At 38.4% G+C, this 27,680-nt stretch overlaps 1 protein-coding gene across 1 annotated transcript; it reads right to left on the bottom strand.

The window, feature by feature from the left end:
- Positions 1-1,921: 1,921 nt before the first annotated feature.
- On the bottom strand, positions 1,922-27,667 carry DCAF13 (DDB1 and CUL4 associated factor 13). Its single transcript, XM_071421454.1, has 11 exons — positions 27,520-27,667; positions 26,343-26,542; positions 24,128-24,235; positions 22,307-22,396; positions 21,231-21,386; positions 20,451-20,528; positions 16,496-16,578; positions 14,416-14,580; positions 11,174-11,309; positions 3,262-3,425; positions 1,922-2,478 (listed from the first exon to the last, which is right to left on the bottom strand). Exons 1-11 carry the CDS (start codon positions 27,587-27,589, stop codon positions 2,391-2,393), a joined length of 1,338 nt encoding a protein of 445 aa, XP_071277555.1. The 5' UTR covers positions 27,590-27,667; the 3' UTR covers positions 1,922-2,390.
- Positions 27,668-27,680: the final 13 nt, after the last annotated feature.

A 27,680-nucleotide genomic window follows, 5' to 3' on the forward strand; every position in this document is an offset into this window, starting at 1 on the left:
GGCAACTACTACATTTAAATAAATGTTTTTGAGTGTTGTTGCATTATGCACTTCAGGTGGATGACCACAAAAAGCACCAAAGACAAACTGTAAGAGTTTCCAAAAGGGATAAATCAACAGCAGATAGCCCAACAGCATACAAATCCCTGGCCATGGATCCTCTGAACTGAAAGAGGATCCATGCAAAATTCCAATTAACTGATTTCCAAGCAGAAAGTCCCAGCTCAGAGCTACACTGATTTTACAACTAGCATGTTTCAATAAGTCACAGCAAGACTTGACTCTGGAAAACACTTTTTCCTGGAATGATAAGAGGGTGTGCCACTTGATGCCAAGACAAATCTCTGTGTAAAACTACATCCACAGATTTTGGAGAAGGAATTCATAACCGGAGGCACAGACTCTGAGTACTCTCCTAACATTAAAATTCCTTTTTTCAGCATAATTACAATCTTTCTACTAATTTTTAGCCAACCCCAATCATTTGAGTTGCACCACTCCAGATTCTCTCTGAAAGCAACAGTTCACAAAGGTGTTAGAACACGAGGAGATCCTTTGGACATGGCTCACACCCACGGCTCCACACCAATGCCACACCACAACCTAACCCAACTCCACAACTGAAAGCTCTCAGTACATTCAGAGTTCTGCAGCAAAGCTAATAAATTCCAAGCAGCAGGGCTTGTTCACACCAGCGGTTACCATGACTCAACAAATCAATAATCAACAGCTTCAACTCACGCAAAACTGACAAGGCTGAAAATTTTTAATCACATTTCAGGAGATTAGTCTGGTTTTGCAAATTGTGCAAGACTTGACTACAGCTGTGTCACAAGCCATATTTTGGACTGCATATTCTCCCTCAATTTTTTCAGTATTTCAGGAAGAAAATAAACTGTATTTGGCACAGAGTGCACTGTATTAGTACAACAGGCACACAGCCAGCATCAGCCTATTTCCTGATCTGTTCCACTTCTTCTCATCATCCTACTTATAGCTCTTCAGATCTGCTTCTCTTCCTGCATCACCCCATAAAGGTAAGTGATCCAGAGAGTCAAAGATACATTATGGCCTCTTATCACTAAAGAGCCATAATTTTGCCATGATGATTCAGGAATCTTCCCCAAACAGTACTGCAAGAGACAAGTTAAAGAGTAAGAACCAGAAATGCATATGGATTAGTGTCAGCAAAAGCATTAAACAGGATACTATATGAAGGCAAGTGCTCAAAGTGCTCAATTTCCAGATTTAAAAAAAAAATAAAAAATTAAGTTTACTCTAATTGAGTTCACTTTTTTTTTGTGCATAAGCTCAGGTTAAGGGGAGTGTCATTACACACTCTAGTGTTAAGACTTAAAAAGAGCTTTTTGTAGAGGTGATGTTAAGCAATTACAGTTATTACATATCTCATATCTCTCTTCAGTCTAGACAGCCTAGTTTAATTCCAGCAGAGTTTTCTCATCACCTTGGCAACTTCAATAAAAGGCTGTTTATTGCATGGGAAGAGAAACAGGGTGTTTCCCAGGCAAACTGTAAAGGAACTTTGGAATACAAATACCTTTTAAAGTGTGAAACTTCCATTTTTCTTCTATAAATGTAAAATAGAAAGCTTATAATAAATCTCATCCAAAGGAGTTTCTGTGGTTTATAAAATATATGTAATTTTTAAATCCAGATTTTGCAAGTTTTAAAGAGAAAAAAATTATTCAACTAAGTAATTATAAATATTAGCAACTTAACAGTCTAAAGTTTGGTCAGCTTATATAACAATAGTTAGAAAGACAGAGCAAAACTATAAACATTTACAGATGTCTGAAAATCCTGTTGAATTTCTTTCTGGATAAAAGAAAAATAATACATTGTACTGTAAGAAGTATAATGCAGACATTAAGAATAATCAGTTGAAATAATCAAAATCCAGTCCATTGCTTAATGTCACTTTATTAAATTTGTTTAAATAAAATTTTTTAAAAAGGACAGCATAAGGACAATAATTTTTGTAACTCTATATGGAGCAGGTTTTTTTGCTTTGGCAAGTATTAACCTATTTTATCCCTTTTTTGTAGTAACAGTACCAAGGAATAGAACTGGAATTACAGATATTTTCCACCAAGTTATTTGCTTGTATCAAAAGGGTCAAACTCCACTGCAATATGCAGTGTTGGGCCAGTAACATCAGACAAATGGCAAAAAAATATTACAGGGAAAATTCTCATAACTACTCAAAACAGATGATGACTTAAGAAGTCAGAGGATGAACAAAGTTGGAAGAAAAGTCAGGTTTCTGGAACCACATGCTGTCTTAGCAAAGTCCATCAAATTTTGTACAGTGTATTATTTTAATAGTGACATTTTTCTTTCATTGTGGCATTTTGTACATGTGAAAACAATTATTTCACTACTGCCACAATATGCTTCTTCCTCTCTGGCACGAAGGGCACGGATCCTGGCTTGCTGTGCTTACGACGATTCAATTCCCTAGGAACAAAACAGAAAAATGAAACTCAGTAGTCAGCACAAATGTTTAAGAAATCCTGTCTTCCTCCTCAAGCTACTGATGAAGTCATCCTACAAAGAAAGCCAAAAAAGTTAAGAATTGCTCTGTTTCTAATAACCAAAAGCCATATACTACCTTGGGAAAAAGGACTATCCCTTTTGAAAATAACTTTAAAGTAGGCTAATTTAGAAAGGTTTCAAATTAGCCTTTCTTTGGGAGCTCAGCTTGGTTTTCATGTCAACACAATCAGCTGCTCAAGTTTGTGGAGTTTTTAGCTAATAAATATGACTATTACCCGCCACTTTACTGTTAATTCAACAGCCATAGCAAAGTACATCACCTTCTACTCCTAGAAATTCCAACATGGCAATGATCCAGGTGGTATGAAACACTCATCCTGGAATCTGGCATTATCAAAAAAACCAAAACCAGAAACCCACGAAAAGCCAAACAAAAACCAAAAAACCCTCCACACACCCTGTAACAGTCCATCCTATTTCCACTGCAATGGGGCACCATGTCATGCTTAACTCAGCACTGTGGCTCTTTTCAACATGGCATCTGTTGCCATGTCTTCACTGTACTTCTGGGAAGCAGCCAGCCCTCACTGCCACTGGCACTCATCTGCGTTTTCCTTAGAATCAATCCAGTAGCTCATGATCCCTCATTGAGATGCTCCAAGGAGCTCTATCACTCCCACAGGCCACAGCAGGGATGGGTTTTATTTAGAGGAAGAGAAAGTGAAGGCAAAGAGGAGCACGCACTTGCGGCGCCGAGCCTCCCTCATGATGCGCTGCTCCTTGATCTGGCAGTAGATGCTCTTGGGCAGGTGCCGGTGCTGAGCTATGCGCCGGATCTGGGGGTGGAACTGGAACTTCTCCTTCAGCTTCTGATTGTAATTCATGGCTGCCTTCTCTCGGGGTGCAAGCTGCAGGGAAAATAACACAGACAAGCACGTTATAAAGGAACAGGGATTTAACTGTTCATCTCCTCTACAAAATAAAATTTTAACTTTTCATTCAAATGGCTTCTTTCTAGTAAATTCCTCCAGAATACAGGAAGGTAAGTATTAAAAAACCTAAAATTCCAACAATATCCCAATGCTCAAACACAAAACGTTATCATTTTAAAGCTGAGTGAAGTAACCAAATTTAATTCCAGAGAATCAGATTTTAATGTGCTGTAGAGTGACAAATGAGAACCTGAATAGCTGACAGTAAACACTCTTTGATTAGTCTTTCCTAACCTCGGATGTCAACCAACTTTCCCTGTAAAACAAAGATTTTCAGGCATTTTAATCACTAGGCAGTGTAATTAAAAATGCTAGAGGAACTGCCCTCATGAACAGCTTTACAGAAAGCTCTTCAGGTGGCCTGAATCTTACCCAGCTTCCCTGATCCCTTGGGAAGCACAAAGCATGGATCAGATTTCAAGTATTAGCTTGACTATATAGCACACAGAGAGCTCCGACTTTCTTCAAGCAGCTCAAAAAGTCTTGGTATCACAAGCACATGAAATACAGGTGAGCTGGTATTGCCATAAAAGACTAATTTTCAATTCATGTTCAAAATTCTGTCCAAGCCACCACCAACAACACCAAAAGTAAGAAACATGTTCTCTTGACAGTCCATCTACAGAAGATTTTTTTTTTCAACTAGGCTTTTTCCCTCTGGTTCTAATGTCTATTTATCAAAAAGAAAAAAATGTGTTTCCTGTGGTTTTGTTTAAAGCATGAATTGCTTCATGAGCAACCTCTATGTATTTTGGATTTACTTGGATCTTTGGAAATTTCAGCTGCATTTCAGTCTAGTGAGTTTTCATATAAACATAAAATCTGTTAATACAAATTTAATATGATTTTAATCCCATCCGCTTTTTCCTACCCTCCTGCCCAAACTCTGTAACTCCAATATTTCAGACATCTTAAAAACCCTTCATATTTTCCATTAAACCATGGCACCAGTCTTTTGCCATCCCATGTTTATGTCACAGTACTATCTCCACCTAAACCATTAAAAGTAGAACAATAGTTCATGCAACTACTATTTATTCAGCTTTGCAAATGACTCTGTGTCACTAACTTCTCACTTTCCAGAAAAGTCAAACTGATTCTAACAAAAAAAAAAAAAAAAAGCAACAAAACCAACAACTTTATTACACACACAATTGGAAATTTCACTTACAATATAAGGAGACACATGATTTCCCCCCCCCCCGCTTGAAATCAGCAATTGGCTACTTATTCTCCACTCTGGAGATCACTTTTGTGTGTGCCTTCTGGTAGAATTTTTCATGAATTCCGAATAAATAATTATCACACTCAGATGATTTTGGTCTAGAATACCATAAATGGTCTGAAAACAAGTATTAAAAAGTTACCCCAAAGGAGCTTCTGATTTGGGACATTAAGGAAACCAGGTACCAGATACAGAGTTGCTCATGGCTCAAAAAATTCTTATTCAAACATCAGAGATACATGATGCTCTTAACCTGTTTCTCCACACCCTCTTGTTCATAAAATCCAAATCCTTCTGCTTTACTTACTCATTGTGGCCTCTGAAATTGAAATTGAGTATATTTTACAGTCTTAGCCCACTAAAGTTACCCTCCCCCTTTTACTGAAATTCCTTCTTGTGAGCCAGCCTGTGAATAGCTGGTTCACTCTCAGTAAATCCCAGGTGTTCCCACTTTGCAGAAAACTGCCGACATAATCCAAATTAAAGAGCTTTATTTTAATTAAATGCAATGATTTTTCTTTAATTTTAGAAGAGCAAATTGCTGCCTATTTAGTATAACCTTGATGATTCTACAGACAAGAGGTGATTCTGTAAATTAAAGATACATCCAGGACATCTTATTTTAAAAAATAATATAGATTAAGAGATGGTGGAGCCTGACTCCATTTTTATGGGTAATGTGGTATAGAGAAAGGGACACAGCTGGTGACTTTCCACCCAACTACCAGATGCCAGCGGCCAATACACCCGGCTGTGCCAAGTGCACCCTCATCCACACAATGGGAAAAGAAAATGTTGCAGTAATGACAAGTTTCCTTCATGAGAGGTAGCAGATAGCTAAGAAAGCACATTGCAATAATGCACTGAATTCCAGCTCTCTCTTGTAAGTCACTTTGTGAAGTTCAGTGTGAACAGCTCAAGAGAACTGTGTTATTTCCCATTCTGTTTTGGGCTGGAGAAGATGCACAGCAGGATTAGAGATTTCATTTATAGGGACTAGAACACTCTCCAATTTAATATATGTAATAAATTAGGATTTATGTGACATCATGAGGGGAAGACATAGTTAAAGGTGACATATGACTGTTTTTTCCTATGTTCAAATAATGAATGTGCAATTTCTTTCCAACATGAGAAAAATGAAGATTATGTGGCAGAAACATAACTGATTTGTGTCCCTTACACAGGAGGACTTCACAGCAAATACTTAGGGTGAAAAAAGGGAGAAAGAGCTCTTAAATGCAACCAAGTTGTCAGCAATAGGAAAATGCCTCTTCGAGTAAACTGCCCATGCCTCTTCTCCTCCCTCTTGATGACATAGACTGCTTATTTTTCCATCTAAGCAGAAGGAAAGTAAGCATTTTTGCAGAGCCCTGATTAGAAGCTAAAACCACCCTTAAAAAATTCTTCTCTTCAAGAGGGCTGTATTTAAAACTCCACACTATTAAGACTTCTGTAATTCAGCATGAGAATATGAAATGAATGTTTATCTGTCCTCTTCAGGTTGCCCTTCTAGGATAGGGCAGGCAAGAGCACAGATGCAATATATTTTTAGAATCCAGATATATCCCAGCAATTTTCTACACCATAGCTTGTCTTTATTTATTTTTCTATTGCTCTGCGGAAAACACCTTCTAAATTTATAGCCATGAAGTTCATTATTCATTCTTTCCTGGACCAAAAATTTTGATCTCTTTACATCTAAATGGATGACAAAAGCAAAAAACCAGAAAGGTAATGTAGGGCAATGTAGATGTTAAGAGCATAAAATCATAGCTACAGGGCTGAATTTGCAGGTGCACTGAATCACAAACTGAAAATCACTATCAAAAGAATGCCATGACCCACAGTGTCTGGTACTGCTTGTTATCAGCATTATCTCAGAAAATGGAACCACATACTAGAAACAGACTGAAAGGATAAACAATTGCTTAAGACAGTTTGGAGTGCTCCTGCTAATGCACTTTGCTAGATCAAAACCAAGACTTCTAACAGCACTTTCTCCTCTCTCTACTAGCCCATACTCAAAATCTGCTATTTCTGCATTTTTAAGAAAGCAGTAAACCTATGCTCCACTACTGTTCACTCATTCATCAATAGTTTCACTAAAATTCTAAGCATCCTAACCCACTGGTCTGTACTAATTCATAAAAGTAACAGAGACAGAATTTTGCAGCTGTTACTCACAGAAGTTACTAAGAATTCACACTCTAAGAAGTGCAGGTATAGTTTCTTTTTTAATGTGGCAGACTGAAGAGCAATACAGCTTCTACAAGTTTTACTGATGGTTCATTACTTTCAGTACAATTTGGAGAAACCCAGTCTATCCCTTTCTTTCTGTCAATTAAATTAATTGTACACTATTAACTGAAATCCACTATATTACTGCTGCTTTTTCAGCCTTTCCACTCAGATCAGGCTCAATTTTCCTCCTCAAAAGTCAAAATCATTTTCCTTTTCATAAATCCCAAACTTCTTCAAAAGCACAGGTTAAATAAGCATCAAACATACTTAACAAGCCATATATTATGTATTTGAACAGTCTAGAGTTTCTCAAGTCTTAACTGAGTCTTTTGCTTCTGGGCATGCTGAGATAGATGCTCACTGCTTTAAAAGTAACACCTGTTACATCCTATTTAATAATACATACTAATCAATTGATGAAAATTTATTAAAAGCTAAATGTAGAAAATTATTTTGAAGCAACCTCTGCAGTAGCTCCAACACAGGTATTTGGGTTTTGTTACCCCGACATAAAACCTGTGCAGACTTAATTGTCAGTGGAGTAGAGACACAAGATGCCTCTGGCTCCTCCAGAAACTTTTCTTCTTTCTTTCATGTTTCACTGATTTTGAGTAATGAGTGCAGTGCCAAATACATTAAAACCAAAAAGAAACATGCATGTCAGAACTGATGACTGCTTGGGTACAGCTCAGAAAGTACAACTTTCCAACTGGATAAATGTTCACCAGCCACAACATGAGTATTACATATTCACTATAACTTCCTTTGAACTCAGCAATGTGAAAAAATAACTATGTACTCACCAAAGGAAAAAAACCAAAGTTTGATTACTATTTTTCTTTCTCAGTCAGGATGTTGATTTTTACCCACCCCTGGCACAAAAAATATCCATCTTAAAATACAATGTATTGCAAGATTTTAGCATTATATCAGAAATACAGTGACCTTTGGATGAGTCATTCAAAAAAATCTTCTCAGCAAAGAAAAACAGCAGACCAAGCAACTAAGCATTTAAGACATATTTTGACACTTCTGACAGAATTACTGAATGTTCAGCTTTGAATATTCAAAACATTCAAAAAATAGCCACAGACTGTGGAATGACTGGACACTTATAAAATAAGCAAGCATATGTCTGTGAAGATAAGAACACCAACACTCTAAAAAAGAAGCAGATACTAAAAAAACATCAGTGGAACCTGCTAAATAGCCATTAACAGTTGCATTCTTAAGAATCACAGGAACTACCAGGCTGGATCAAACAGGGATTCGCACTGAATCCAAGCAACATTCCCAAGATATATCCAAGAGCCTGATAAGCCATGAGGACTCCTGAGTCCTATTAGCTACAATTGCTCTCTAAACATCTGAAAAATAAAACTTCATAGTGCTTCTAAAAAAATTTTAATCAACTATAGCCACTTCAGACAGCTTCAAATTCTGTGTCTTGCTAAATTCATGGCTTCAACAACACCATGCTTGAACACATTACCACATAAGATACAGAGGTGTGAAATGTTCTTTTCTCATTATAATGTAATTCTTCACAAATTCTTCTCTGTTCTGTGAAGTGAGAGCAATTTTTCTATGCCCCTTTTAAGTTCTTCCTGTATTTCTAAATAGTTTTGCCTCTTAAGATGACTTTTTGATGTTGCGAGGTGTTTTCTCTAAGATAGGATGATAAATTATGGGAGGATTTTCACTTCTGACAGTAAAAAAAAAACCCAACCAACCAAAAAGAAAAAAAAACAGAAAAAAAAATCCCCCCAAGAATAATTTAAAAAACAGGGAAAAAAAAATCAAATAATAAACCACATATCCCTTGACCTGTGTCATATATAGCTATTGATTTGGTTCTCTTGGGAGCCGACAGCCCAAGTGCTGTGACAGAAACACACACTTTTACAGAGGTTACAAAAACTTCACTGGAATGATCCCACAAGAGCAGAACCATATTGTGGGTGCAGCCCCCAAGGGGCACATCAAGCAACAACACTGTACTCACAAGGGAAAACAGCAAAGGCTGTTTTTTGAAGGACTCCTGTAAGGTCAAGGAACACAAGAGTATTAACATGCAGACCATATCCAATAGCCAGTAGTCGCAACTAAGTACTGTCTTTTTTTAGGCCCATCCATGGCCAGTTTTCACTGAGCAAATACTACAGAAAAGAGCAGAATGTCATTTACCAGTCTGTGTTCTGAACACTTAAACAACAGCTAAGCTGTCCTTTTGGTATGCAACATTTCTGCAATGTAGGAGTAGCTGTGCTTGCCTATTATTTCCCAGTCTTTCATAACAAAAGCAGCCAATGCCATCTAGTAGTAGTCAGTGCAGTGAACTTTTTGTTCACATCTGAAAATATCAGGAATGCTTCTACACAAAAATTACATTTGTGACATTTTTTTTACCCACTTGTCCTTCACATGAAGGGCTCAGAGTAAAGATGAACATCAAAAATACCAGACAATTCTGTTACAGAACAGCATCTTAGAGAAACATCATGATCTCTTGCTAAAAATATAGTGAGCAAATGGAGAAAGCGTCAGTTAATATAATAAAATTAGGTAAAAAGGGTGTTGCCATGGGCATACGGATATAACAGAAGGAACACAGACAATATTTCTATCCAACACTGCACTATCTAAACAAATTCAACATGAACATTAAATCCAAAAGTAAAGTCTCAAAATAAGCAACTATGGAATTGATAATTAAGTCTTTGACTAAAGCACCAATGGGAAAATACCAATAATCAATGCAGAAGAGCGGGGAAAAAAAAAAGAAAAAAAAGTATCCATTAAAAAATTAAAATAAAAAAATTCAACATAAACAGTCATTTGTAATCAGAATTACTGCAGAGACCACAAAGCTGTGCGGTTTTTTTATCTACTGCTCTGTAGCAAAACTGGGAATACTAACAGGACTTCCCAATACCTATGGTGGGCCATGGCTAAAGATATACATGTTATTTTAACTGTGCTACTCCACATCCAGTGCTTCAGAGAGCACAGCAGTTCATGAATTATCCTGTGTCCAGTGTAGCCCAAAGTACTCCTCCACTCCCTCCACCTGCCACCTCTCCCAGCTCTGTTTCACTTCCCTCCTACAGATAATTCAAGTTGATGGAGCTTCAGGTAATCACAAGCAGTCCTAGACATCAGTATGCAAGAGATCCAGCATCTCAGCTGTACCACATTCTTCCCTGAATCACAGCTTCCCTTTCCTCTCCCCACAACCTTTCACAAGACCAAGCAGAAACTCCCCCAGACATTATCTGACAGCTCTGCTGATGGGCTAAGAAAAGGCAATCTAAGCACCTCCAAAATACCATAACAATATAAAGCTACATAAAGGGATTACTCCCAACACACAAAGTGCCAAATTCATTCTCCAAAGTCACTCAATACTTTGACTCAACTGTGCAGATGAATCTATGCAATTGGTAACTGAAAGGGAACATTTGGGCTTTGTCTGTACACAAACATTTGAACAAGTATGACAGAGAAGTCTTCCCTAATGAGGCTGGTGATCGTTCACACTAGGAACACCCCGACCAAACAGACTTACACGGAATTAAGCAGACTTCAGATAGCACCCTAGTTTTCCCACTTGGTATCTGAGAGTTACAAAGGTTAACAACAATCTCGGTGTCAAACTACACATCAGTGCAAAGCCTACTTTACAATACATATGCTTATCATAGCATGACTTTTTTTAATATACTTTTTTTTTAACAAACTGCATGAATGAATATGAACTAATCACATTTCAGTCAAAATCTTTAAAAGTAGTGACTCTAAACTTCAACAGAATTACTTAAGTATGGCTAAACAGAATTTATTACCTTTTTCCCAGTGGTAAAGGATGAATTCTAACCATTAGCACACACGTAAAAAATTCAATTCTAGTTTAGATAGAACTGATAATTATTGTTAACATTAAACATGACCAAAAGAAGTCATCTTGTATAGCAATAATGAGGCATCTCATTTTCTTCTTATTATTATAAGCTGCAGTAAATGCAATGAGCTGTACTGCACACGTCAATCTACAAATTAAACACAAATGTCATAATATTATTTTATAGCTTCCCTACATAAACAAGTTTTAAAAGTTGAAACGGCTAACTGGTTGCAATAATAACAAAACCCCCCAAACATCTTGTGATAACAAAAAGCAAAATGCAACTCTTACCACTCCCAGTTTTTCAGAGGCATTAGCTTTCCACAGGCGAATATTCATCTCATCCGAGCCACACAGAATGTATTTGTTATCTGAAGTCCATTTTACAGTGATGACGTGCTGCATTCGTTTGGTATGATAAACCTCCCTAGAGCAGAGACACATTTTTAAAGTATCTTTCATCACTTTTCTCACCATTACCTTTCAAATAGCACAGAGCATTCTGTTCAAGGCAAAATATTTTTGCATTTTCTTGCTGTTGTTTTTAAAAAAATCTGACCTTTTTAAACACTGCTGATCTTACCTTTCTATAGATAGAGATTCAAAAAAAGTGTGATAGATTGATAAAGGACTACCTAGGATAAGATGCTTTTTAAATAAGTGCTTTCACAGAAATCATAGTACTGAGTTAAATAATAACAACTCTTTTTGCAAATCATGCTAAAGGTATACAATATGAAATCCATACTGTTCCTGAAATAATTTTGATTAATATGCTTTTACATTGAGAGTATTACAGAATGGGAATGCAGAAAAATAGGCGCCAAAGAATCTAACACCAAACAGCAACGAAACACCTCCCAGCTGTCCATTTATGATATGGCAGTGGATTTGCTACTCTTCATTGTGATTTCCCTCCTTTATCCAAAAACGGACTCCATTTCTTTTTTAATTTCTGCTGATCAGACTCCTGCTCAACAAGTGCTGTTGAAAAATGTTTCTGCATGCTGCATTTAAACCAATATTTAGGTTAAACTTTTGTCTAAACTTTTGTTAAATTTGTCTAATTTTTAGATGTATCAAACAAGTTTATTCTTTTATTTCTGCTATAAAAATAAAGGACTAAATACACTTTTTTGGGAATTCTAGTTATTCATTAGCATTCTGAATTAGCATTCTGAAAAGAAGGAAGAAGTAAGGTCTATTTATTGTCTACCAATAGTCATTCCTTTGATGCATCAGTCATGCACTACAGCTTATTTTCTTTCTTCCATTCAGTTATTTTTGCAAGGAAAACCCAAGTAATAATGTAAAAGAAACACAGAAGCAACAGCTATTCAAGTGATGTGGAGAAACTTGACTGGGGTTGAGCTGAAATGGTTGCAAGAAAAGTAATCAATATATCAGAATAAATAAGCTTTAGTAAGCTTAATCACCTCTTCATTCACCAGCAAGCAATACTCTACAAGAACAACTATGTGGAAGACTAAGCACAACTACCATCAGAAAACATTAATACTCACATCGGCTTTTCACTGTTTAATGGCATGTGTGCACATCTGCACTTTCACAACAGCTTCTGTGTTTTACTTTCCTTCTGCCACATGACTCAGTAACAAAGCTTTTCTTCACCCACCTTTGGGGAACTAAGTCATTTTCATTTTCATACTTTGAATTTGCAGCCTTTGCCTATCCTGTGGCTGTCATCACAAGGTATTAAATGTCATTTTTCAGGGACAGGAAAAACAGAAAACATGGCCAAATAACCTGGATCTGTCATTTAGAAGTTTGCATAGAAATACAGTTCTGTCTGCTAAGCATTTACTAAATTTAATCAACTTCATAAAAAACCTTATTTCTTAGGGCTAAACAATTTCACTATTTGAATTTTCATTTAAAAATAAAATAGAAAGCAATTGCAGTTAGGAGTTTTTCAGACTGGGAGGACATCAGAAGTAAAAACTAGAATAGCACCAGGATCCTTATTTACAGTTATTCCTAACTGCCCTCTCAGTTTTCCAAGCAGGATCAGATCTTCTCTTTAGAGACTTTCTCCATTCTGTGAGATTAAAATGAACTGTGCAATTCTAAAGAAGCCCAGCTTCTAAAAAAATTTAAGTGTACCAGAACACTCTAATCAGCTTACATGAGGCAAAATTTTTCATTTGTAAAGCTTCTCCTCACTAGATTTATGGCTACAACACAAAAGGGGGAAAAGTGTGGACAAAGAAAAACCCCTTCCACAGGCCTTGGCAACAATCTGCTAAAATGTGAAATAAAGCCTTTTAGTGTTGTGCTATGGGGTCTGAAAACTTCTCTGCAGTGATGTGTGTTAACTTTACATATCACCACTTCCGTGAACATTCTTAATTCATACAAAGAAGCTGCTAACCATATTGTTTAATAATGCAAGTCAGAAAAAACTCCCAAACCTACAAAGAAACTGCACCATCTAATCACATTTAAAGTATTATTGCAAGACAAAAAGAACATGAAAACTATCAGCAGATTAGATACAGAGGGAATGTAAATAGCCCCTCCCACTATTTAATGCAGCATAGGAACACAAACAGTTACTCAGCATGCACAATTTCATCAATCAATAATAAAAATATACTCCTTCACCAAACCAGTATTTCAACGTTTTCAGCCTCAAACCACCTAGAACTTGACTCAGTAACAACCTTCTGGGAGGACAAGGCTGGAGAGAGGAAGTCAAGCAGAAGTAAAATAAAATTAAGAATAAAGAAAAAGGAGGAAGAACTGACAAGAAAGAATAATGAAGGCAGGTTTATGAAGATCAAATGATACCAGAAAGATCAGATAACTTGCCCCAGTTTTCATGAAACTGAAAGAAAACAAAAAATAATGGAGACACAGTAGATTCAATCTGAACTCAAGCAAAATATTTAATATACTGACTTATGAAACCTTACATGAAAAACAAACTCCATGTGAATTGTATTCAAAGCACTGTATTACAAATCAAAACCAGGTTAACAAAATATGAACAAAAGGTAGTAAATGCACTGAAATAGATCACAAAAGGGTCCCAAACTGATCCTCGGGAATTCATACAGCAATCTATTTTACATAATGTCTTCAGCAATCATTCACACAGGATGAAGACAATCCCTAGGAAACCAAATGCTCCAATGCTGTAATACATGGCAAACTCAAGTGGTGACAAAAACAGAACAAAGCAACCTAAAATCACTAAAGATGCATCAACAGGGAAATCAAATGGGATTCACCATGGTAAAATACAAATGACAGGAACACAGTAATCCACTCTAATTTCACCTCCATATTGTGGAAGAACTGCTACTTGTTAAATAGTTCAACTCTTGATCCATACTCCAGAACTAAGTCAACTACACAGCCTGTCAGTTTCAAACTACCGACAGAATTAGATTTCAACACTCACAGGAAGCAAATGCCCCAATGAAGATGTTAATGAATGAATCAGTAATTTTGAGGATTTGGAAGGAAGTCACTGGAATGAAGAGAGAGAAAGGTGTAAAACTACTCACCTGCTGTGACCTTTGTCTACAGGAAAAATGCGGATGGACTTATCAAAGCTGGCAGACACAAATTCTTTGCCAGTGGGTGAATAATCCACATCAAGGACAGCAGACACATGATCCATGTGCACCATCACAGGTGATTCAAGAAAGCGCATATCAAAAGTATATAAGCTGTAAAATAAACACATCACTAGCTTAGTATCTGAACAAGTCCTAAGTAAAGAGTACATTTTACATAAACCACACTTAAGGATAGAGCCATACTGCAGAGGGAACTCCTTAAAACAGCTCATAATATGTGAAAAGAAAGAAAATGGCTTTGTTTAGGGTTTGGAAGAAGCTTGTTAATCAAAGGATCTAGTTATTGGATCAGGTTTCTTGCTCCCTATCAAAGGACAGATAGGCTCCACTTCATCATCTGTCCATGGGTCAGATTGCAGGCATCACACTGGCCTCCTTTACTCCATCTTCCCATGTAAGTATGCACCCTGAACTTGTAAAAGCACCTCTCAATCATTACAGAAAGCCCATCAGTTCTGAAAGGTTTCCTAATATTCCCCTGCTGTGAACTCCTAGTAATTCAGAGTCTACTGTAAAGTTCCATTTGGTTGGCATCCTTTCTTACTGCCTAATTATCTTAGGCAGACAAGTGCAAGGAAAGCTTGGTGTAGCAAGTCTAGGAGTGCAGGGAAAGCTTGGTCCTTACCCATGGAGATGCTAGTTCAGCAGAGCACACTATCCATAGAAAAACATGGAAGGCAGGTGTTTTATGTTAAAAGTAAACAGTCAGCTGCTGGACCACAGCTGGTTTGCTCTTAAGGACTTGAAAGCTCAGATAAAGCCTACCTCTACTCCCTCTGAATAAAGAAGCCAGGCATAATCAATATGCAGATCATCAAATAAGCATATGTGAATTACAGACAATGCATTTTTTGGAACCTGATTAAGATATACCATTTAGTAGGACTATTATGTTAAAAAAGTTTAATTCAACAGATTTCTCACCTTTCTTTCTGCAGATGAATGCATAACTGAAATTAAATATATCTTACTGAATACTATAATGGTGATTATTGCTTTTTCCTTCTAAATTCCCCAAGTATGCAGCATCTTATTCAAAATTGCTACTCCATATAACCAGCAAATACTTGCATATGCATTGTTGATGTGTGCACTTGCCTTTGCATACTAAATGCTTCAGGCTACAAGAGAACAGTTGTCCCTAACAAAAACAGCTATAATTTTTAGTTTAGCAAGAGGAAAAAAAAAAAAATTGAAAAAACCCAAACCAGCCAAAACCCAAATTCATAAACAAAAACCTCAAACTTATAAACAAACAGATTAGGTAGTCTAATAGTTTTACCATAACATAAATACAAGAAAAACAGCACATTGAATATAACACCACTTTCAAGGTCTGAGCCAGATTCCATTTCCTTAGAAAAACAGCCTTAAGATAAGTGATAAAATTCCTATGTTCTAGAAGAAAACAGTGATCTATTGTTAGATCACTGACTTCCTGGAAAAAAGGATATGGAGCATATTTGCAATGGCCTAGTTTTGAAGAGACAGCTTTTTCAATATCAGATTAGCTGTTCATATGAATAGTATTGTTGAAAAGTAAAAAACTGCTCCGAGACATTGAAAGGATAAGTACTGCAGTCTCCAGAACTGTCTCACAAAAGATTATTTTTTTTAAGAAATGTTCTCATGAAAATAACTGATCAGTACAATGTATCAAGCTTCACAAGAGCTGGCAAGAAAATAAACACTTATATTGCCTCAGACTGGACCAATGGTACTTATTTTCCAGGGCCTATCTCAAGTTATACTTGCATTCAGCTGCATTTATTCTAAGTTACACTGCTTTTTACCCCCCAGGTACTGAGACACACAGAGTGGCAGTCTATCATCAATTCATATTTCTTAAAATCAGTATTCCTATAATTCTCTAGATTGTAAAGCAATCCAAATTTAGAGTTTGAGTAGTCTTTTAAAATTTTATTTTAGCACAATCATAAATAACCAAGATACAGATGAAAAATATAATCTGTCCAGGATTATCAAAAATCAAGGTTACACTTACTTGTAATCTTCATTGGCTGCAGTAAAATTGAAAGCTTCCATAGGGTTCCAACACAGTGTATTTGTCCTCATGTTCAAGATAACCTGAAATATATTTACACATTGCTACCTTGTTAAAGGCAGTAAAATACTCAGTGCAGTTCAAAACTTCCTACGTTCCCGAAGACAAGGACTTAGTAGACAGATAATTATGGCAGAGGAATAGTACATGACAGAATGTTTCCTCAGCAGTGTTAGAAGTGAAACCCAAGAACCTCCTGTCCCTCATTACATACTTCTGCTTTGGGCTACACAACAATTAAATTTTCCTCTGTAAATCACCTTAGAATCAAATTCATCTAAGTGGTCATTTAACATGGCAACCTGTTAGTAGTCAACAAGTAAATCTGGAACTTCCAAAAAATTTCACTTCTCTGTCCTATTTACAGGAACCTTTAGTTAAGTAATCTATAGACACACCTAATTAAATGGTTATTTCAAGGGACATAGTCATTAATTGAAGCTGTGAACCAACATTTGCAAAGCAATTGTAACATGTTTATGTTCTCCCAGTTATTACTCCTTCATTATTTTATGTCTAAAATTGCAGTTCACCAATTCTCCTGGCCAGCTGCCATTTCTTGTGGAAGTGCCAAGCAATGCACACACAAGTTACTGTGTTGTCAGGTACTCAGCACTCTCACTGTACCAGCAGTGAATCATTCCTCACACATTTCTAAGATTTGCTTGCTGCTTGTAAGCATATGGCCAACAAAGAGGCCAGCTGGCCCTGAAGTGGGAGGAAGGCAGCTGATAACAGATTAATAAAACCCTTCTGCTTTCTAACTGCAGACTAGACAAGAGGCACTAGCAAGCTGTATGTTGGATGTCCCCACCTTGGAGGACAGCTGGGCCCCTGTGGGACAAGGCAAGGCAGGGACAAAGTCATCTGACACATCAGACACTGCAGCTTTGGCTTCTGCTGAGTCTGAGAGGAACTTCCAACCATTTACTTGAAAATAAGAGCTATACAGTATGCCTGACACAAAGTGGATGTGTAATTACAGAGCAACTGATTAACAAACTGAACAACTCTATAAACAGGATTTTCTACAATGCTCCAGGCCAGCTATAATCCTACTTAAAAATCCTGAAATTTGTTTAACGGTATGGTATTCAAATCTCATTTTTATTCTTGGCTTACTACACTGAACACCATAAATTTACACACCTATTTCAGACTATAGTTGTACAATTATAACCCTTACGGTAATGAACACAGTCTCAAAACAAGTGATGATTTTACTGAACATCCCTCCAAAAGATTGCAATGAATGTGTGTCTATTCCTGTAATTCTCATTCTCCCTAAATCCTCATTCCCTAGGTGACACCATCCTGTTCATTATAAACTCTGTGCAGCAGAACACTGCTTATTTTCAGGAACTGCATGCAAGCAGAAGGGAATGCAACCATCAGATCTCTACAGTGACTCTAGTTTAAAAAGCAGACACTGAGATGTCCTCTGTTTACTCTAATGCAACAACTAGAATTTGCTCAGATTTCAGTATTGTTCTAGTTATAAAACTTGCACAAAACTGGGAAGTTAATAATCAAGGACTGTTCTTTATTCCTTCCTGGTACAAGTTTACCAGCCACTGCAAGATGAGCACACAATCAATGTTAGCCCACCATATCTATAAGTACTTTAAGCTGTTTTACAAAATAACTTCAATATTGCTAAAAATCCATCTCTTTCAAACGGAGTCAAGTCCTGTCATGCTCCGAATCTCTATTTTTACACCAAAATTTACAAGCCTTCAGTTGACTTCAGCAGTGGCTTTTGGAATTAAAATAGTACCTAAGAAATGAGATTGTATCTACAGTTCTAGCATTAGGTTTAGTAACAACTATGTAAGGCAACCTGGGCTGGAAGTGATTTAAGTTGCTGTAAATACATTAATAATGGCATTTCAGAACTATCTAAACCCATGCCAGAGCCATTTTTAACTGCTATTTTTAATCTATTGTACATCTTCTTAGAAAATGGGTAAGTTTAAGTCCCCATTAAGACAAGTCAAAATTGTGAAGTACCTGAAGACTTGGTTCTCTGGGTTTAATTATTTTAACTGTGAACAGTTGCTTACAAAGAATGTCAGTCTGGAAATGCTGACGTTATTTTAGTACAGAAACATTACCCAAATAATTAACCTGTCTTCCCTTACTATCAGCAAGGTTTTTGGTTGAGATGAACACCTAAGAATGTAACAAGCAAGAGAAAACACAGCTCCTGTCAGCTGTTAAAATGCTAAAGTCTATCTTTACAACACCCTAAGCTTTCCTGATCCCACAGGTTGCACAAGAATGACTTTTAAAGTGTACCAATTCCTATGAAAACATTTTCCTCTTGTCTCTGAACAGAATTGCTTTCATTCATCTTTCCCAGCTTTTTTTAGACTAGTTCTTCTTTTGAACCTAGGTAGCATCTCACTATCTCATCCCTCCCTTTTTAAAACTAAAGGCTTTGAAATCCACACTCAGGACAAACGGGCAACAGTGTGAGAATTGTGTGAATAGGAATGCATGTGTGATGTACTCCTATTTCCATTCATGAAGGGACTGCCACTGAGTTCCAACTGCTCTGCTGATCAAATTCCAGGAATGCAGCAGTGCCAGAAACCAGTGCCCATACATAAGTATGGTAACATTAATAAGCAAAACCAATCCCTTAGGAGTTCCAAAGTTCTTAGCTCTCAATGCAAAAATGGACATTTCACCTCCTCTCCACAGGAGAATTATCCCTATCTCAGGAGGAAACCCAGTACTGTGCCCATGGAAGCAAGGAAGTCCTAACCAGTGTTTTATTCCTACAGCATGAAATGCATCTCAGCATGCTGCTTACATGAGATACACATACACAAACATGTGCACCCAGTCTACAGTAATTCTATATCCACACATATGTACAGTCATATATTTAGCATATATACATAAGTAAAACTCTGTTAGATTCAAACGTAGTTCACAAAGGATCCAACTGCATCTTTTGACCAGATGCTGCAGCTCTACAGCACTGGCTGGGTTCATTTCAACATTCAGGTCTTTAGCTGGCATCACTGACAAGTTTCTATAAGCACTGCCTCAGTGGCCCAAATGAAACTTCACTAACAATTATTGGGGCACAGGGAGAGAAAGAAACACTGTTATGCCAACAACATTCCTTTTTATAACTAAGTACCATTTTAATGTTGTAGTGTGTATCAGCTCAATGACACCGCAGGCAGTATGTAACACTGAATACATACTCGCAAGCCAGAATATTGTATTTCAAGAAGAACATAGTTAAAATCGATCTGGGGCTTAGAACTACTGAACTTGATTGAGGTTTGATAGATGTGTATGAATTACCAGCCTCTTATCTAAATAAATACAAATATTCTGTTAAATAGGAATCTTTAGGTCATCAGTATGTTCCACATATAAATATTATTTTGATTACACTGCAAAGGATTTCTGAATGTTTATGGTGGGTGTATAGGGAAGGGTTTCTCTCCCTTTGAAAGAAAAACACCTTTTCAAATACAGAGCAAGGCTCTCCAGTGGTGAAGTTAGCTTGTTTCCTTCTGGTAAGGAAGAGAAAAAAAAATTTAAAAAAAAAAAAAAATCACACATACATAGACAGAATGCAATACAGGAACATAAAGTTCTTATTGTGAAATTGCTGTCAGGTCAGGCACTTGATCAAGAATTACAACAGAGTGAGCATGACAGCCTGTCTGGATGCAGAAGAAGGCCCTTCTAACTCTGCATTGTTTAAATCCCAACGTTAATTCAAACTCAGAAGACTCAGACAATGAAAACTCAGTTAACTCAGATTTCAGAGCTTCCCATTCTCTACTGTCACCAACAGTTACATGCTATTAACATATTCAGTATGATTATTAGCACCAGTAATTAATCTTAAAAAGAAAAATATTACCTTCTTTAATGGAGTTGATTTTCTGATATCATACAGCACAATATTTCTGTCAGAAGCACAGCTTCCCAAGAGGTAAGTCTGAAAAAAAAAACCCCAAAACCAGTGTTTATGGTCTTCTGAATACTTCTAGAGTGTGGTTAATAGCTTACATCAAATACCTAAGCTGTTTCACAAAGCTGGTCATGAGTTTCTTTTTCAGTCAAGGAAATACCTTCATCAATTTTTCTGTGCAGCTAATTACCCAGCACAAAGATTTTAAATAGCTTTCCCTGTAAGATCCAGAATCCATGCAGCGCCCTCTACTTTAAAACTAACGGACAATTCCTCATAAACACTTTTTCTGTGAGCACAGCCCAGTCAAGGGGTATAACAGAAGTGCTGTAAAAGATCAAATGCAATTGTTTTGCTGTGGGAAGAGAAGTCTCAGTCACGGGGAGCAGAATACTGGAACAGATGAACTGGCAGCTCCTCAGCCACTTAACTGCTACACTGCATGACTGAGGTACTAGGTATGTTGTTGTTGTGGGCAGAATGGAGACTGCTCTGCTTTTGTTTCTCCTCTCCCACACTAGGAGAGACAAAAGAGAGGAAGAAAAAATTGTATGGTACTACATTCCAAAATAATATAACCATCAAAATCTATATATGCATCTCCTTATATATTCCATTAAAACAAAATCTAAATTTGGAAGGAAAAAAAATCAAGATGGTGTAAACAGAGTTTACATTTCATATTGTTCAAGAAAAATACTAATTTCCAATAAATTACATAATCATTACCTCAATGGGATTAAATTTTACACTGCTTATGCTATCAAAACCCCAAGTCAGAGAACACTTGGGGCTTGTCCTTTGTTCATCCCAAATGTCCACTTGATGGCCACAGGTAGCAAAAACAGGCTCCTTCCAGTGGTGATCAATTCCCGTATACACTGTCTTTAAGGGAAAATAACAAAAAACAAAGCAAAAATTTAAAAACCCAATTGTATGCATAAATACTCAATTATGTTCTGTTAGGGAAAAAAAAAAATCAACAAATCTTTGCATGTGGAGTCTCACATGGTTTTTCTCATTTATATTACTGAAAATTATATTGGTGAAATATAGCAATGGTGAAAATTAAGTCACCATTGCTACTAGAAACTAAACTTTATCAGATGTACCCATGCCAGTAGGCAAGCTTTCTTTTCCATTTAAGGTGCATGTATGCATTTTTTGGTAATTTACAATGGAGTTGGCACTAAAGGCATATTTACAAAATCCTGGCTCATTTTAAAGCAAATGAAAAATTTAAGAGCGCAACTGTATTTTCAGTAGGGACTTGAACGGATCTCACAGACATTACAATAACTAAAGAGTTTCAAACCATCAATTTGAAAAAAGCATTTAACGTTTTTCTTAACACAAGCTTATCATAAATTCAAAGTGCCAAAATATCTATTTTTAGACTGCTTTTGTCAATAAGGAAGATGTAAAGTTAGTATTTTGTACTGAATGGCTGTGAGATTGGTATGAAAAGTAACTTATTTAATGCAGACTAAGCACTGACAATACACATCTGAAGAGACTACAGAGAAATGTGGCCAGTTTGCAGGAAAGGGATAATTAGTACAGACAGAGCTAAGCAGTCTCTGGTGGCATTCCAGGAGTCCTTTCTGGTTACATATAAAGTAAGTGCAATAAAAACATGAAGATACTTTAAAAATGCCACAATAAAACTTGATGCCAGCAAATTACAACCCATTATGATAATAGGTGATATCAAATTATTTCTCTCTCCTTCAAAAGCTAGATAAGAAATTATTCAAACTTAATTCAAAAGAGGTGTGGGAAAATCAAAACTCCTATTTTACTACCTTTCCAAGAATTGTATGAACAGGTTCTTCTTCTTCTCCATATTCTGGGCTCTCCATTTTCCACTGCTTTATGGTTTTGTCATCACCAACCTGGAAATATTGGAGAATTTATGTAATGTTTTATGTAAATATATTCTCTTTTATTTTGCTAGATGAGCTTTGCAATTAAATACAGGCATCCTTTCAAAAAAATATTCTGTGATATACACACATGCTTCCTCCTGTTTATTTTTTGTTCCATTTTACATCTTCAAGCTACAGATTAGCTCTCCTGGTCACAACATGTCATTAAAACATGTACATGGTCCGGCTGCAGTGAATATTCTTCACAGCAGCCCACCTGGCACTGTATTTTTGATGAAAAAAACATCAGGGCTGAAAAAAACATTTGAGCTGAAACAGCCCTGATACAGCCCCCAAGCCTTGGCTGTGCACTTCCCCCTGCTCCCACTCTGTCTCCATCATCCCTGCCTCACCCACCAGCAACAGGCTTGGGGTGGGCAGCAGACTGGGAGGGGACACGGGCATGACAGATGTCCTGAACTGGCCATAGGAGTATTCCATACCCCAGAACAATGCTCTGCAATAAAAGCTGCAGTACTGGGAGCAGAAAGAGGAGGTGGGGGCTGCTCAGAGATTGTCTGGGGATCTGTCAGCTTCTGAGAGCCAGCGATGGATTCCCAGTTTGTTGCTTGTTTCCCACCACCACCTTTCCTTCACCAATTCCATTGTCCATCTTGATTCACAAGGCTTTTCCAATTTCCAATATAGATAGCTGAATAGGAAAAAGGTGAGCTGGAATGATGGCTATTTTGTAAGGCTAAATTTTGTGGTTTTTAAACTGCAAATTATCTTCTGGAAGTGACTTTGGTGAGCCTGTAATCAGTTAAAAGGCACTTTCCACCTCAGTTGCTCTGGTTGCCTGCTCCAAATTTTGTTCTACCTCTTGCACTAATGCCAGCACAAGCTTTTGCAGGGCTGTGCAGTGACCTGGATCATGAAAAAAAAAGGCCTAAAAAAATGTTAGCTTTACAAGTTTATCCTCCCCTCCCTGACTGCACTATTACTATTTCTCTCCCTCTCTCAATTTTCAGGCAGACATTTCAAAAGGGGAGTAACTAACTTGGAGTCACTTAGGATTTTTTACTGTGACTTTCCCTATATCCTAACTACTGTCCCTGTGACCTAGTCTATACCTTAGAAAAAATAAATATACTGTAGCGAAAATGGCTCTTCTATGACCAGTTTAAACAAAGCATAACCTCAGGACACTCCCTGTTTTCAAAAACAGTTCTTGTTGTGTTATCTCAGAACTGTTTTAATGCCAACAGGAAGACATACTATTTCCAAGCAGTTTACATGCAACTGAATCTGTTGTGGTTTTTTATGAATCAATAAAGCTTTTTTCACCTGGAATGGTCTTAACTTAATCAGATTACTTTTAATCATAGTATATGCAAATGGTTACTTTTTTACATGGAATATGTGTATGCAAATGGTTACTTTTTAACTTTTTTAAGTCTTGCAATGAGCTACTACTACTTTACTACTTTAACAAAAACTAGTTTACTGGAGTTTTAATTACAAGACCATGTGTTAGCTCTTTGCTCATATTTATCTCTTCCATGCTCTTGAATGATATCCATATCCCAACATCAGAAAAAACTTCATCCTAAATAGAACTGTCGGGTTCACCGACACATTTAATAAGTGTATTCATACAATATTTAAATGTTCTATGGCAGAGAGCAAGCTTCTCAGTGGAAAACAGGTGGTGAGCAGGTGTGCTGCTGCACTGCTGAGGAGCCACATAATACTCACAGTGAAGAATGATGTGCCACAGAAACGGGCACACATGCCTCGAACAAAGCCTTCATGGGCTTGTATCGTGCGGATACACTGTCGTTTGGTCAAGTTCCAAATCTTAACCTGATAAAAACAAAAAGCAAATATTCTGTAAGCTTTCCACAGCTGCAGTTCAGTATTCAAGTAGAAGAGACCACACATGTTGTAATGAAATGGCAGAGTTGGCTTGGACACCGGTCAGATTTTATCATGTTAAAAAAGAATTATTTCTTTCTTGAAAAATAATTTTAGAAGTGAGGCTCTTTTGTTCCTACACTCCCCCCTGACCTAAGCTGTATACTTTCTGCATTTTGCACTCCCATGTTTTTGAACTAGAATTCTTGCTAAAAAACAGCAGCAGTTATAAAATTAGCAAAAAAATACCCTTTTAAAGACAAAAACACAAAGAAATTTGGAATCAACAGAATTTTTTCTGTCCAGTTGCTGTACTACATTGTCTATAGATGTCCACCTCTCACAGAGGTTTCTGTTTAAAAGCTTTTGGGCTCATTTAAAAACCAACAACAAAGAAATGGAGTTCACTTTTTATATTTTTATGTATTTACAGTACCCTGTACTTCACTTGCTCTATCAGTGAATAAGAAATTTAGGTAAGAACTTTCATAGAAATTTGTTCCACTTTCTCTGAAAAGGTTAACCTCCCTTATACTACTGCATGACATGAGCACTTTCTATAAAAAGCAGAAAGCAGCCAACTGCCTAGAAGACCTTTAAACTGCCCTTGATTACCTTTAAAGTATTCAAGTACCATCAAATGAGCAATGTAAGGGTGAGAAAAGACAGGTAATTCAGAAAAGACAGTTTTTTCGGCCACTAGTTCCACTAGTCCTTGATTGCTATTTATAATAGTTATGTAAAACAATAAAATATATATTAGCCTTTTTTAGGCAATAGGAAACCCTGCTATTCCAAAAAATTTTTGGCTGTATGCCCTTTCACCTTAGCTAATCTGGCAGTTTAACTTCTTTAGGGAAAGCCACATAATACTCACAGTGGCTCTTTAGGGAAAATCCCAACGTGTATTGGGTTTGCACAGCCAGGTTTTGGTAGTGGGAGTCTACAGGGGTGGCTTCTCTGAGAAGCTGCTGGAATCTTCCTCCACATCCAACAGAGCCAATGCCAGCCAGCTCCCACACAGACCCACCCCTGGCCAAGGCCAAGCTAATAAGAAATGGTGGTAACAACTCCATGATAACACATTTAAAAAGGAATAAAAGTAACTGCACTCAGAGAAGAGAGGGGCAAGAATACATGAGAGGAATAACTGCAGACACCAAGGTGAAGGAAGAAGGAGGAGGAAGAATGAGGTTCCTCTGAGCCTCTTGTGAAGACCATGGTGAGGCAGCAGGGCCCCTGGTGCTCATGGAGGAGGTTAATGGGAGTGCAGAGATCCACCTGCAACTGTGGAGAAGACCGAGACCAGATGCACCCAAAGCAGGCTGTGATCCATGGCAAGCCCTTGCTGGAGCAGTCTCCTGGCAGGGACCTCAGAACCCATGGAGAGAGGAGCCTACACTGGAGCAGGTTTCCCAGGACTTGTGACCCTGTGGGGGCCCATCCTGGAGCAGCCTCCTCTTGAAGGACTACACAACGTGGAACAGCCACCAACAGCAGCAATTCATGAAAAGCTGCAGTCTGTGGAAAGGACTCACACTGCAGAAGGACATGGAGAACTGCCTCCCATGGGAGGGACCATGGTGGAGCAGCAGAGCATCTCCTCTCCCTGAGTAGAGGCAGGAACAACTTGTAATGAACTGACTGTAACCCCCTTTCCTTGTGCTGATAGGGAGAAGGGAGAGCCTGGGGAAGGAGGGAGGGGTGGGGGGAAGGTAATTTTAAGGTCTTATTTTACTTCTCATTATTTTGTTCTGAGTTTGTTAATATTAAATTCAATTATTAACCCCGTGTTCAGTCTGTTTTGTCCTCGGTGGTAATAGGTGGGTGATCCCTCCCTGTCCTTATCTTGGCCCATGAACCTTTCACTACAGTCTGTCTCCCAAGTTTGTCTCCCATGTACAGTGGCAGAGTTATAGAGCAGCAAAACTGCGTGAGGTTGGAGGTAACATGTTGAACAGAGGCAGAAAAGTAAGGTGTGACCAAACCAACCAAACAACCCAACAAAACACAAAAGAGAAAAAAAACGTGTGTTTGTTGTGGTTTGCAAGCTTACCTCCCCATCACAGGCTCCAGACAGCACAGTAGACAAACTTTTTGGATGTTTGGCCATGCAATTAACTCCATCTCTGTGGCCATCAAGTGAACTAAGAAAGGGTTTTGCAAACACACGTTCTAGCTTTGTGGCATTCAGAGCTCTTACGTACTCTCGTGCAACCTCAAATGGATGCAATGCAGGGTCATAGTTCCTTGGAACTGCAACAGAAAGAACACACATTAGAAACCCACGCTGGAGCAGGTCCAGAGGAGAGATGAGCAGAGGGATGAACTACCTCTCCCATGAGGAAAGGCTGAAAGAGCTGGGGTTGTTCAGCCTGGAGAAGAGACACCTCAGAGCAGACCCCACTGTGGCCTTTCAGTATTTAAAGGGGGCTGTGAGAAAGATGGGGACAGACTTTTTAGATGGTCTATTATGATATGACGATGAGTAATTAGAGGGTAAATTTACACTAGTAAGAAGTGTTTTACAATGAGATGGCACATGCCCCATCAATGTTCTGAGCAGCCTGATCTAGCTGAACATGTCCCTGTTCACCACAGGGCAGGGTGCGGGGGGTTGGACTGGATAACCTTTAGAGCTCCCTTCCAACCGACAAAACTCTATTATTCTATGAGTAAAATCAACACAATTTTTGGCAGTTTAAATAATGATTGTACAAGAAGCAGAACTCCATATACCAGGAATGGAACAGCATTAAGTGCAAAAAACTGAAAAGGGTAATCTAGGAAATATTAAGCGCAATCTCGGGGTACCAAATCAGTGATTAAACCGCCAGCCCCCACTCCTGCTCTGACGCCGCTTCCAGACCAGGCTCTGGAAGCTCCAGGCTCTGCCACCCCGATGGGAGCTCCCGGCAGCCGCCGCCCGGGCCACAGCAAGGCAAGTTCAGCCCCGCAGAGGCCCCGCACGCGAATCCCCGCCTGGGAGCGGCACCCGCGGGGAGAGCTCCCGGTGCCCGCAAGGAGGGAAGCCCAAAGCCCCTGCCCGAGCTCTCCGACTCTCGCTGCTAGTGGTCAGCGGCGGAGGGGAAGGGACCGGAGCGGAGCGCGGACGACGGGCGCTCGAACGCCTTCCCGGGCCGCCGGCCTCATCCCTTCCGGGCGGGCCGTGCCGTGCCGTGCCGGGCCGGGCCGGGCCGGGGGCCAAGGGCCGGTGCCGGAGCCGCACTCACCGCGCTGCAGGTCCAGCTTAGTCTCCCTCACGTAGTCATCGGGGTTGCGGCTCAGCACCTTCACCCGCATCGCGCCGCGCCGGCACCGCGTGCCCACGTGACCGGATGCGCCGCGCGGGCCGTTCTCGCGCGAGGCCACGAGCCTCGCCGCGGCCCCGGCC

The sequence above is a fragment of the Agelaius tricolor genome, unplaced genomic scaffold (genome assembly GCF_023055355.1).
Source record: "Agelaius tricolor isolate 1412-34295 unplaced genomic scaffold, bAgeTri1.0.p SCAF_2, whole genome shotgun sequence".
NCBI lineage: Eukaryota > Metazoa > Chordata > Aves > Passeriformes > Icteridae > Agelaius > Agelaius tricolor.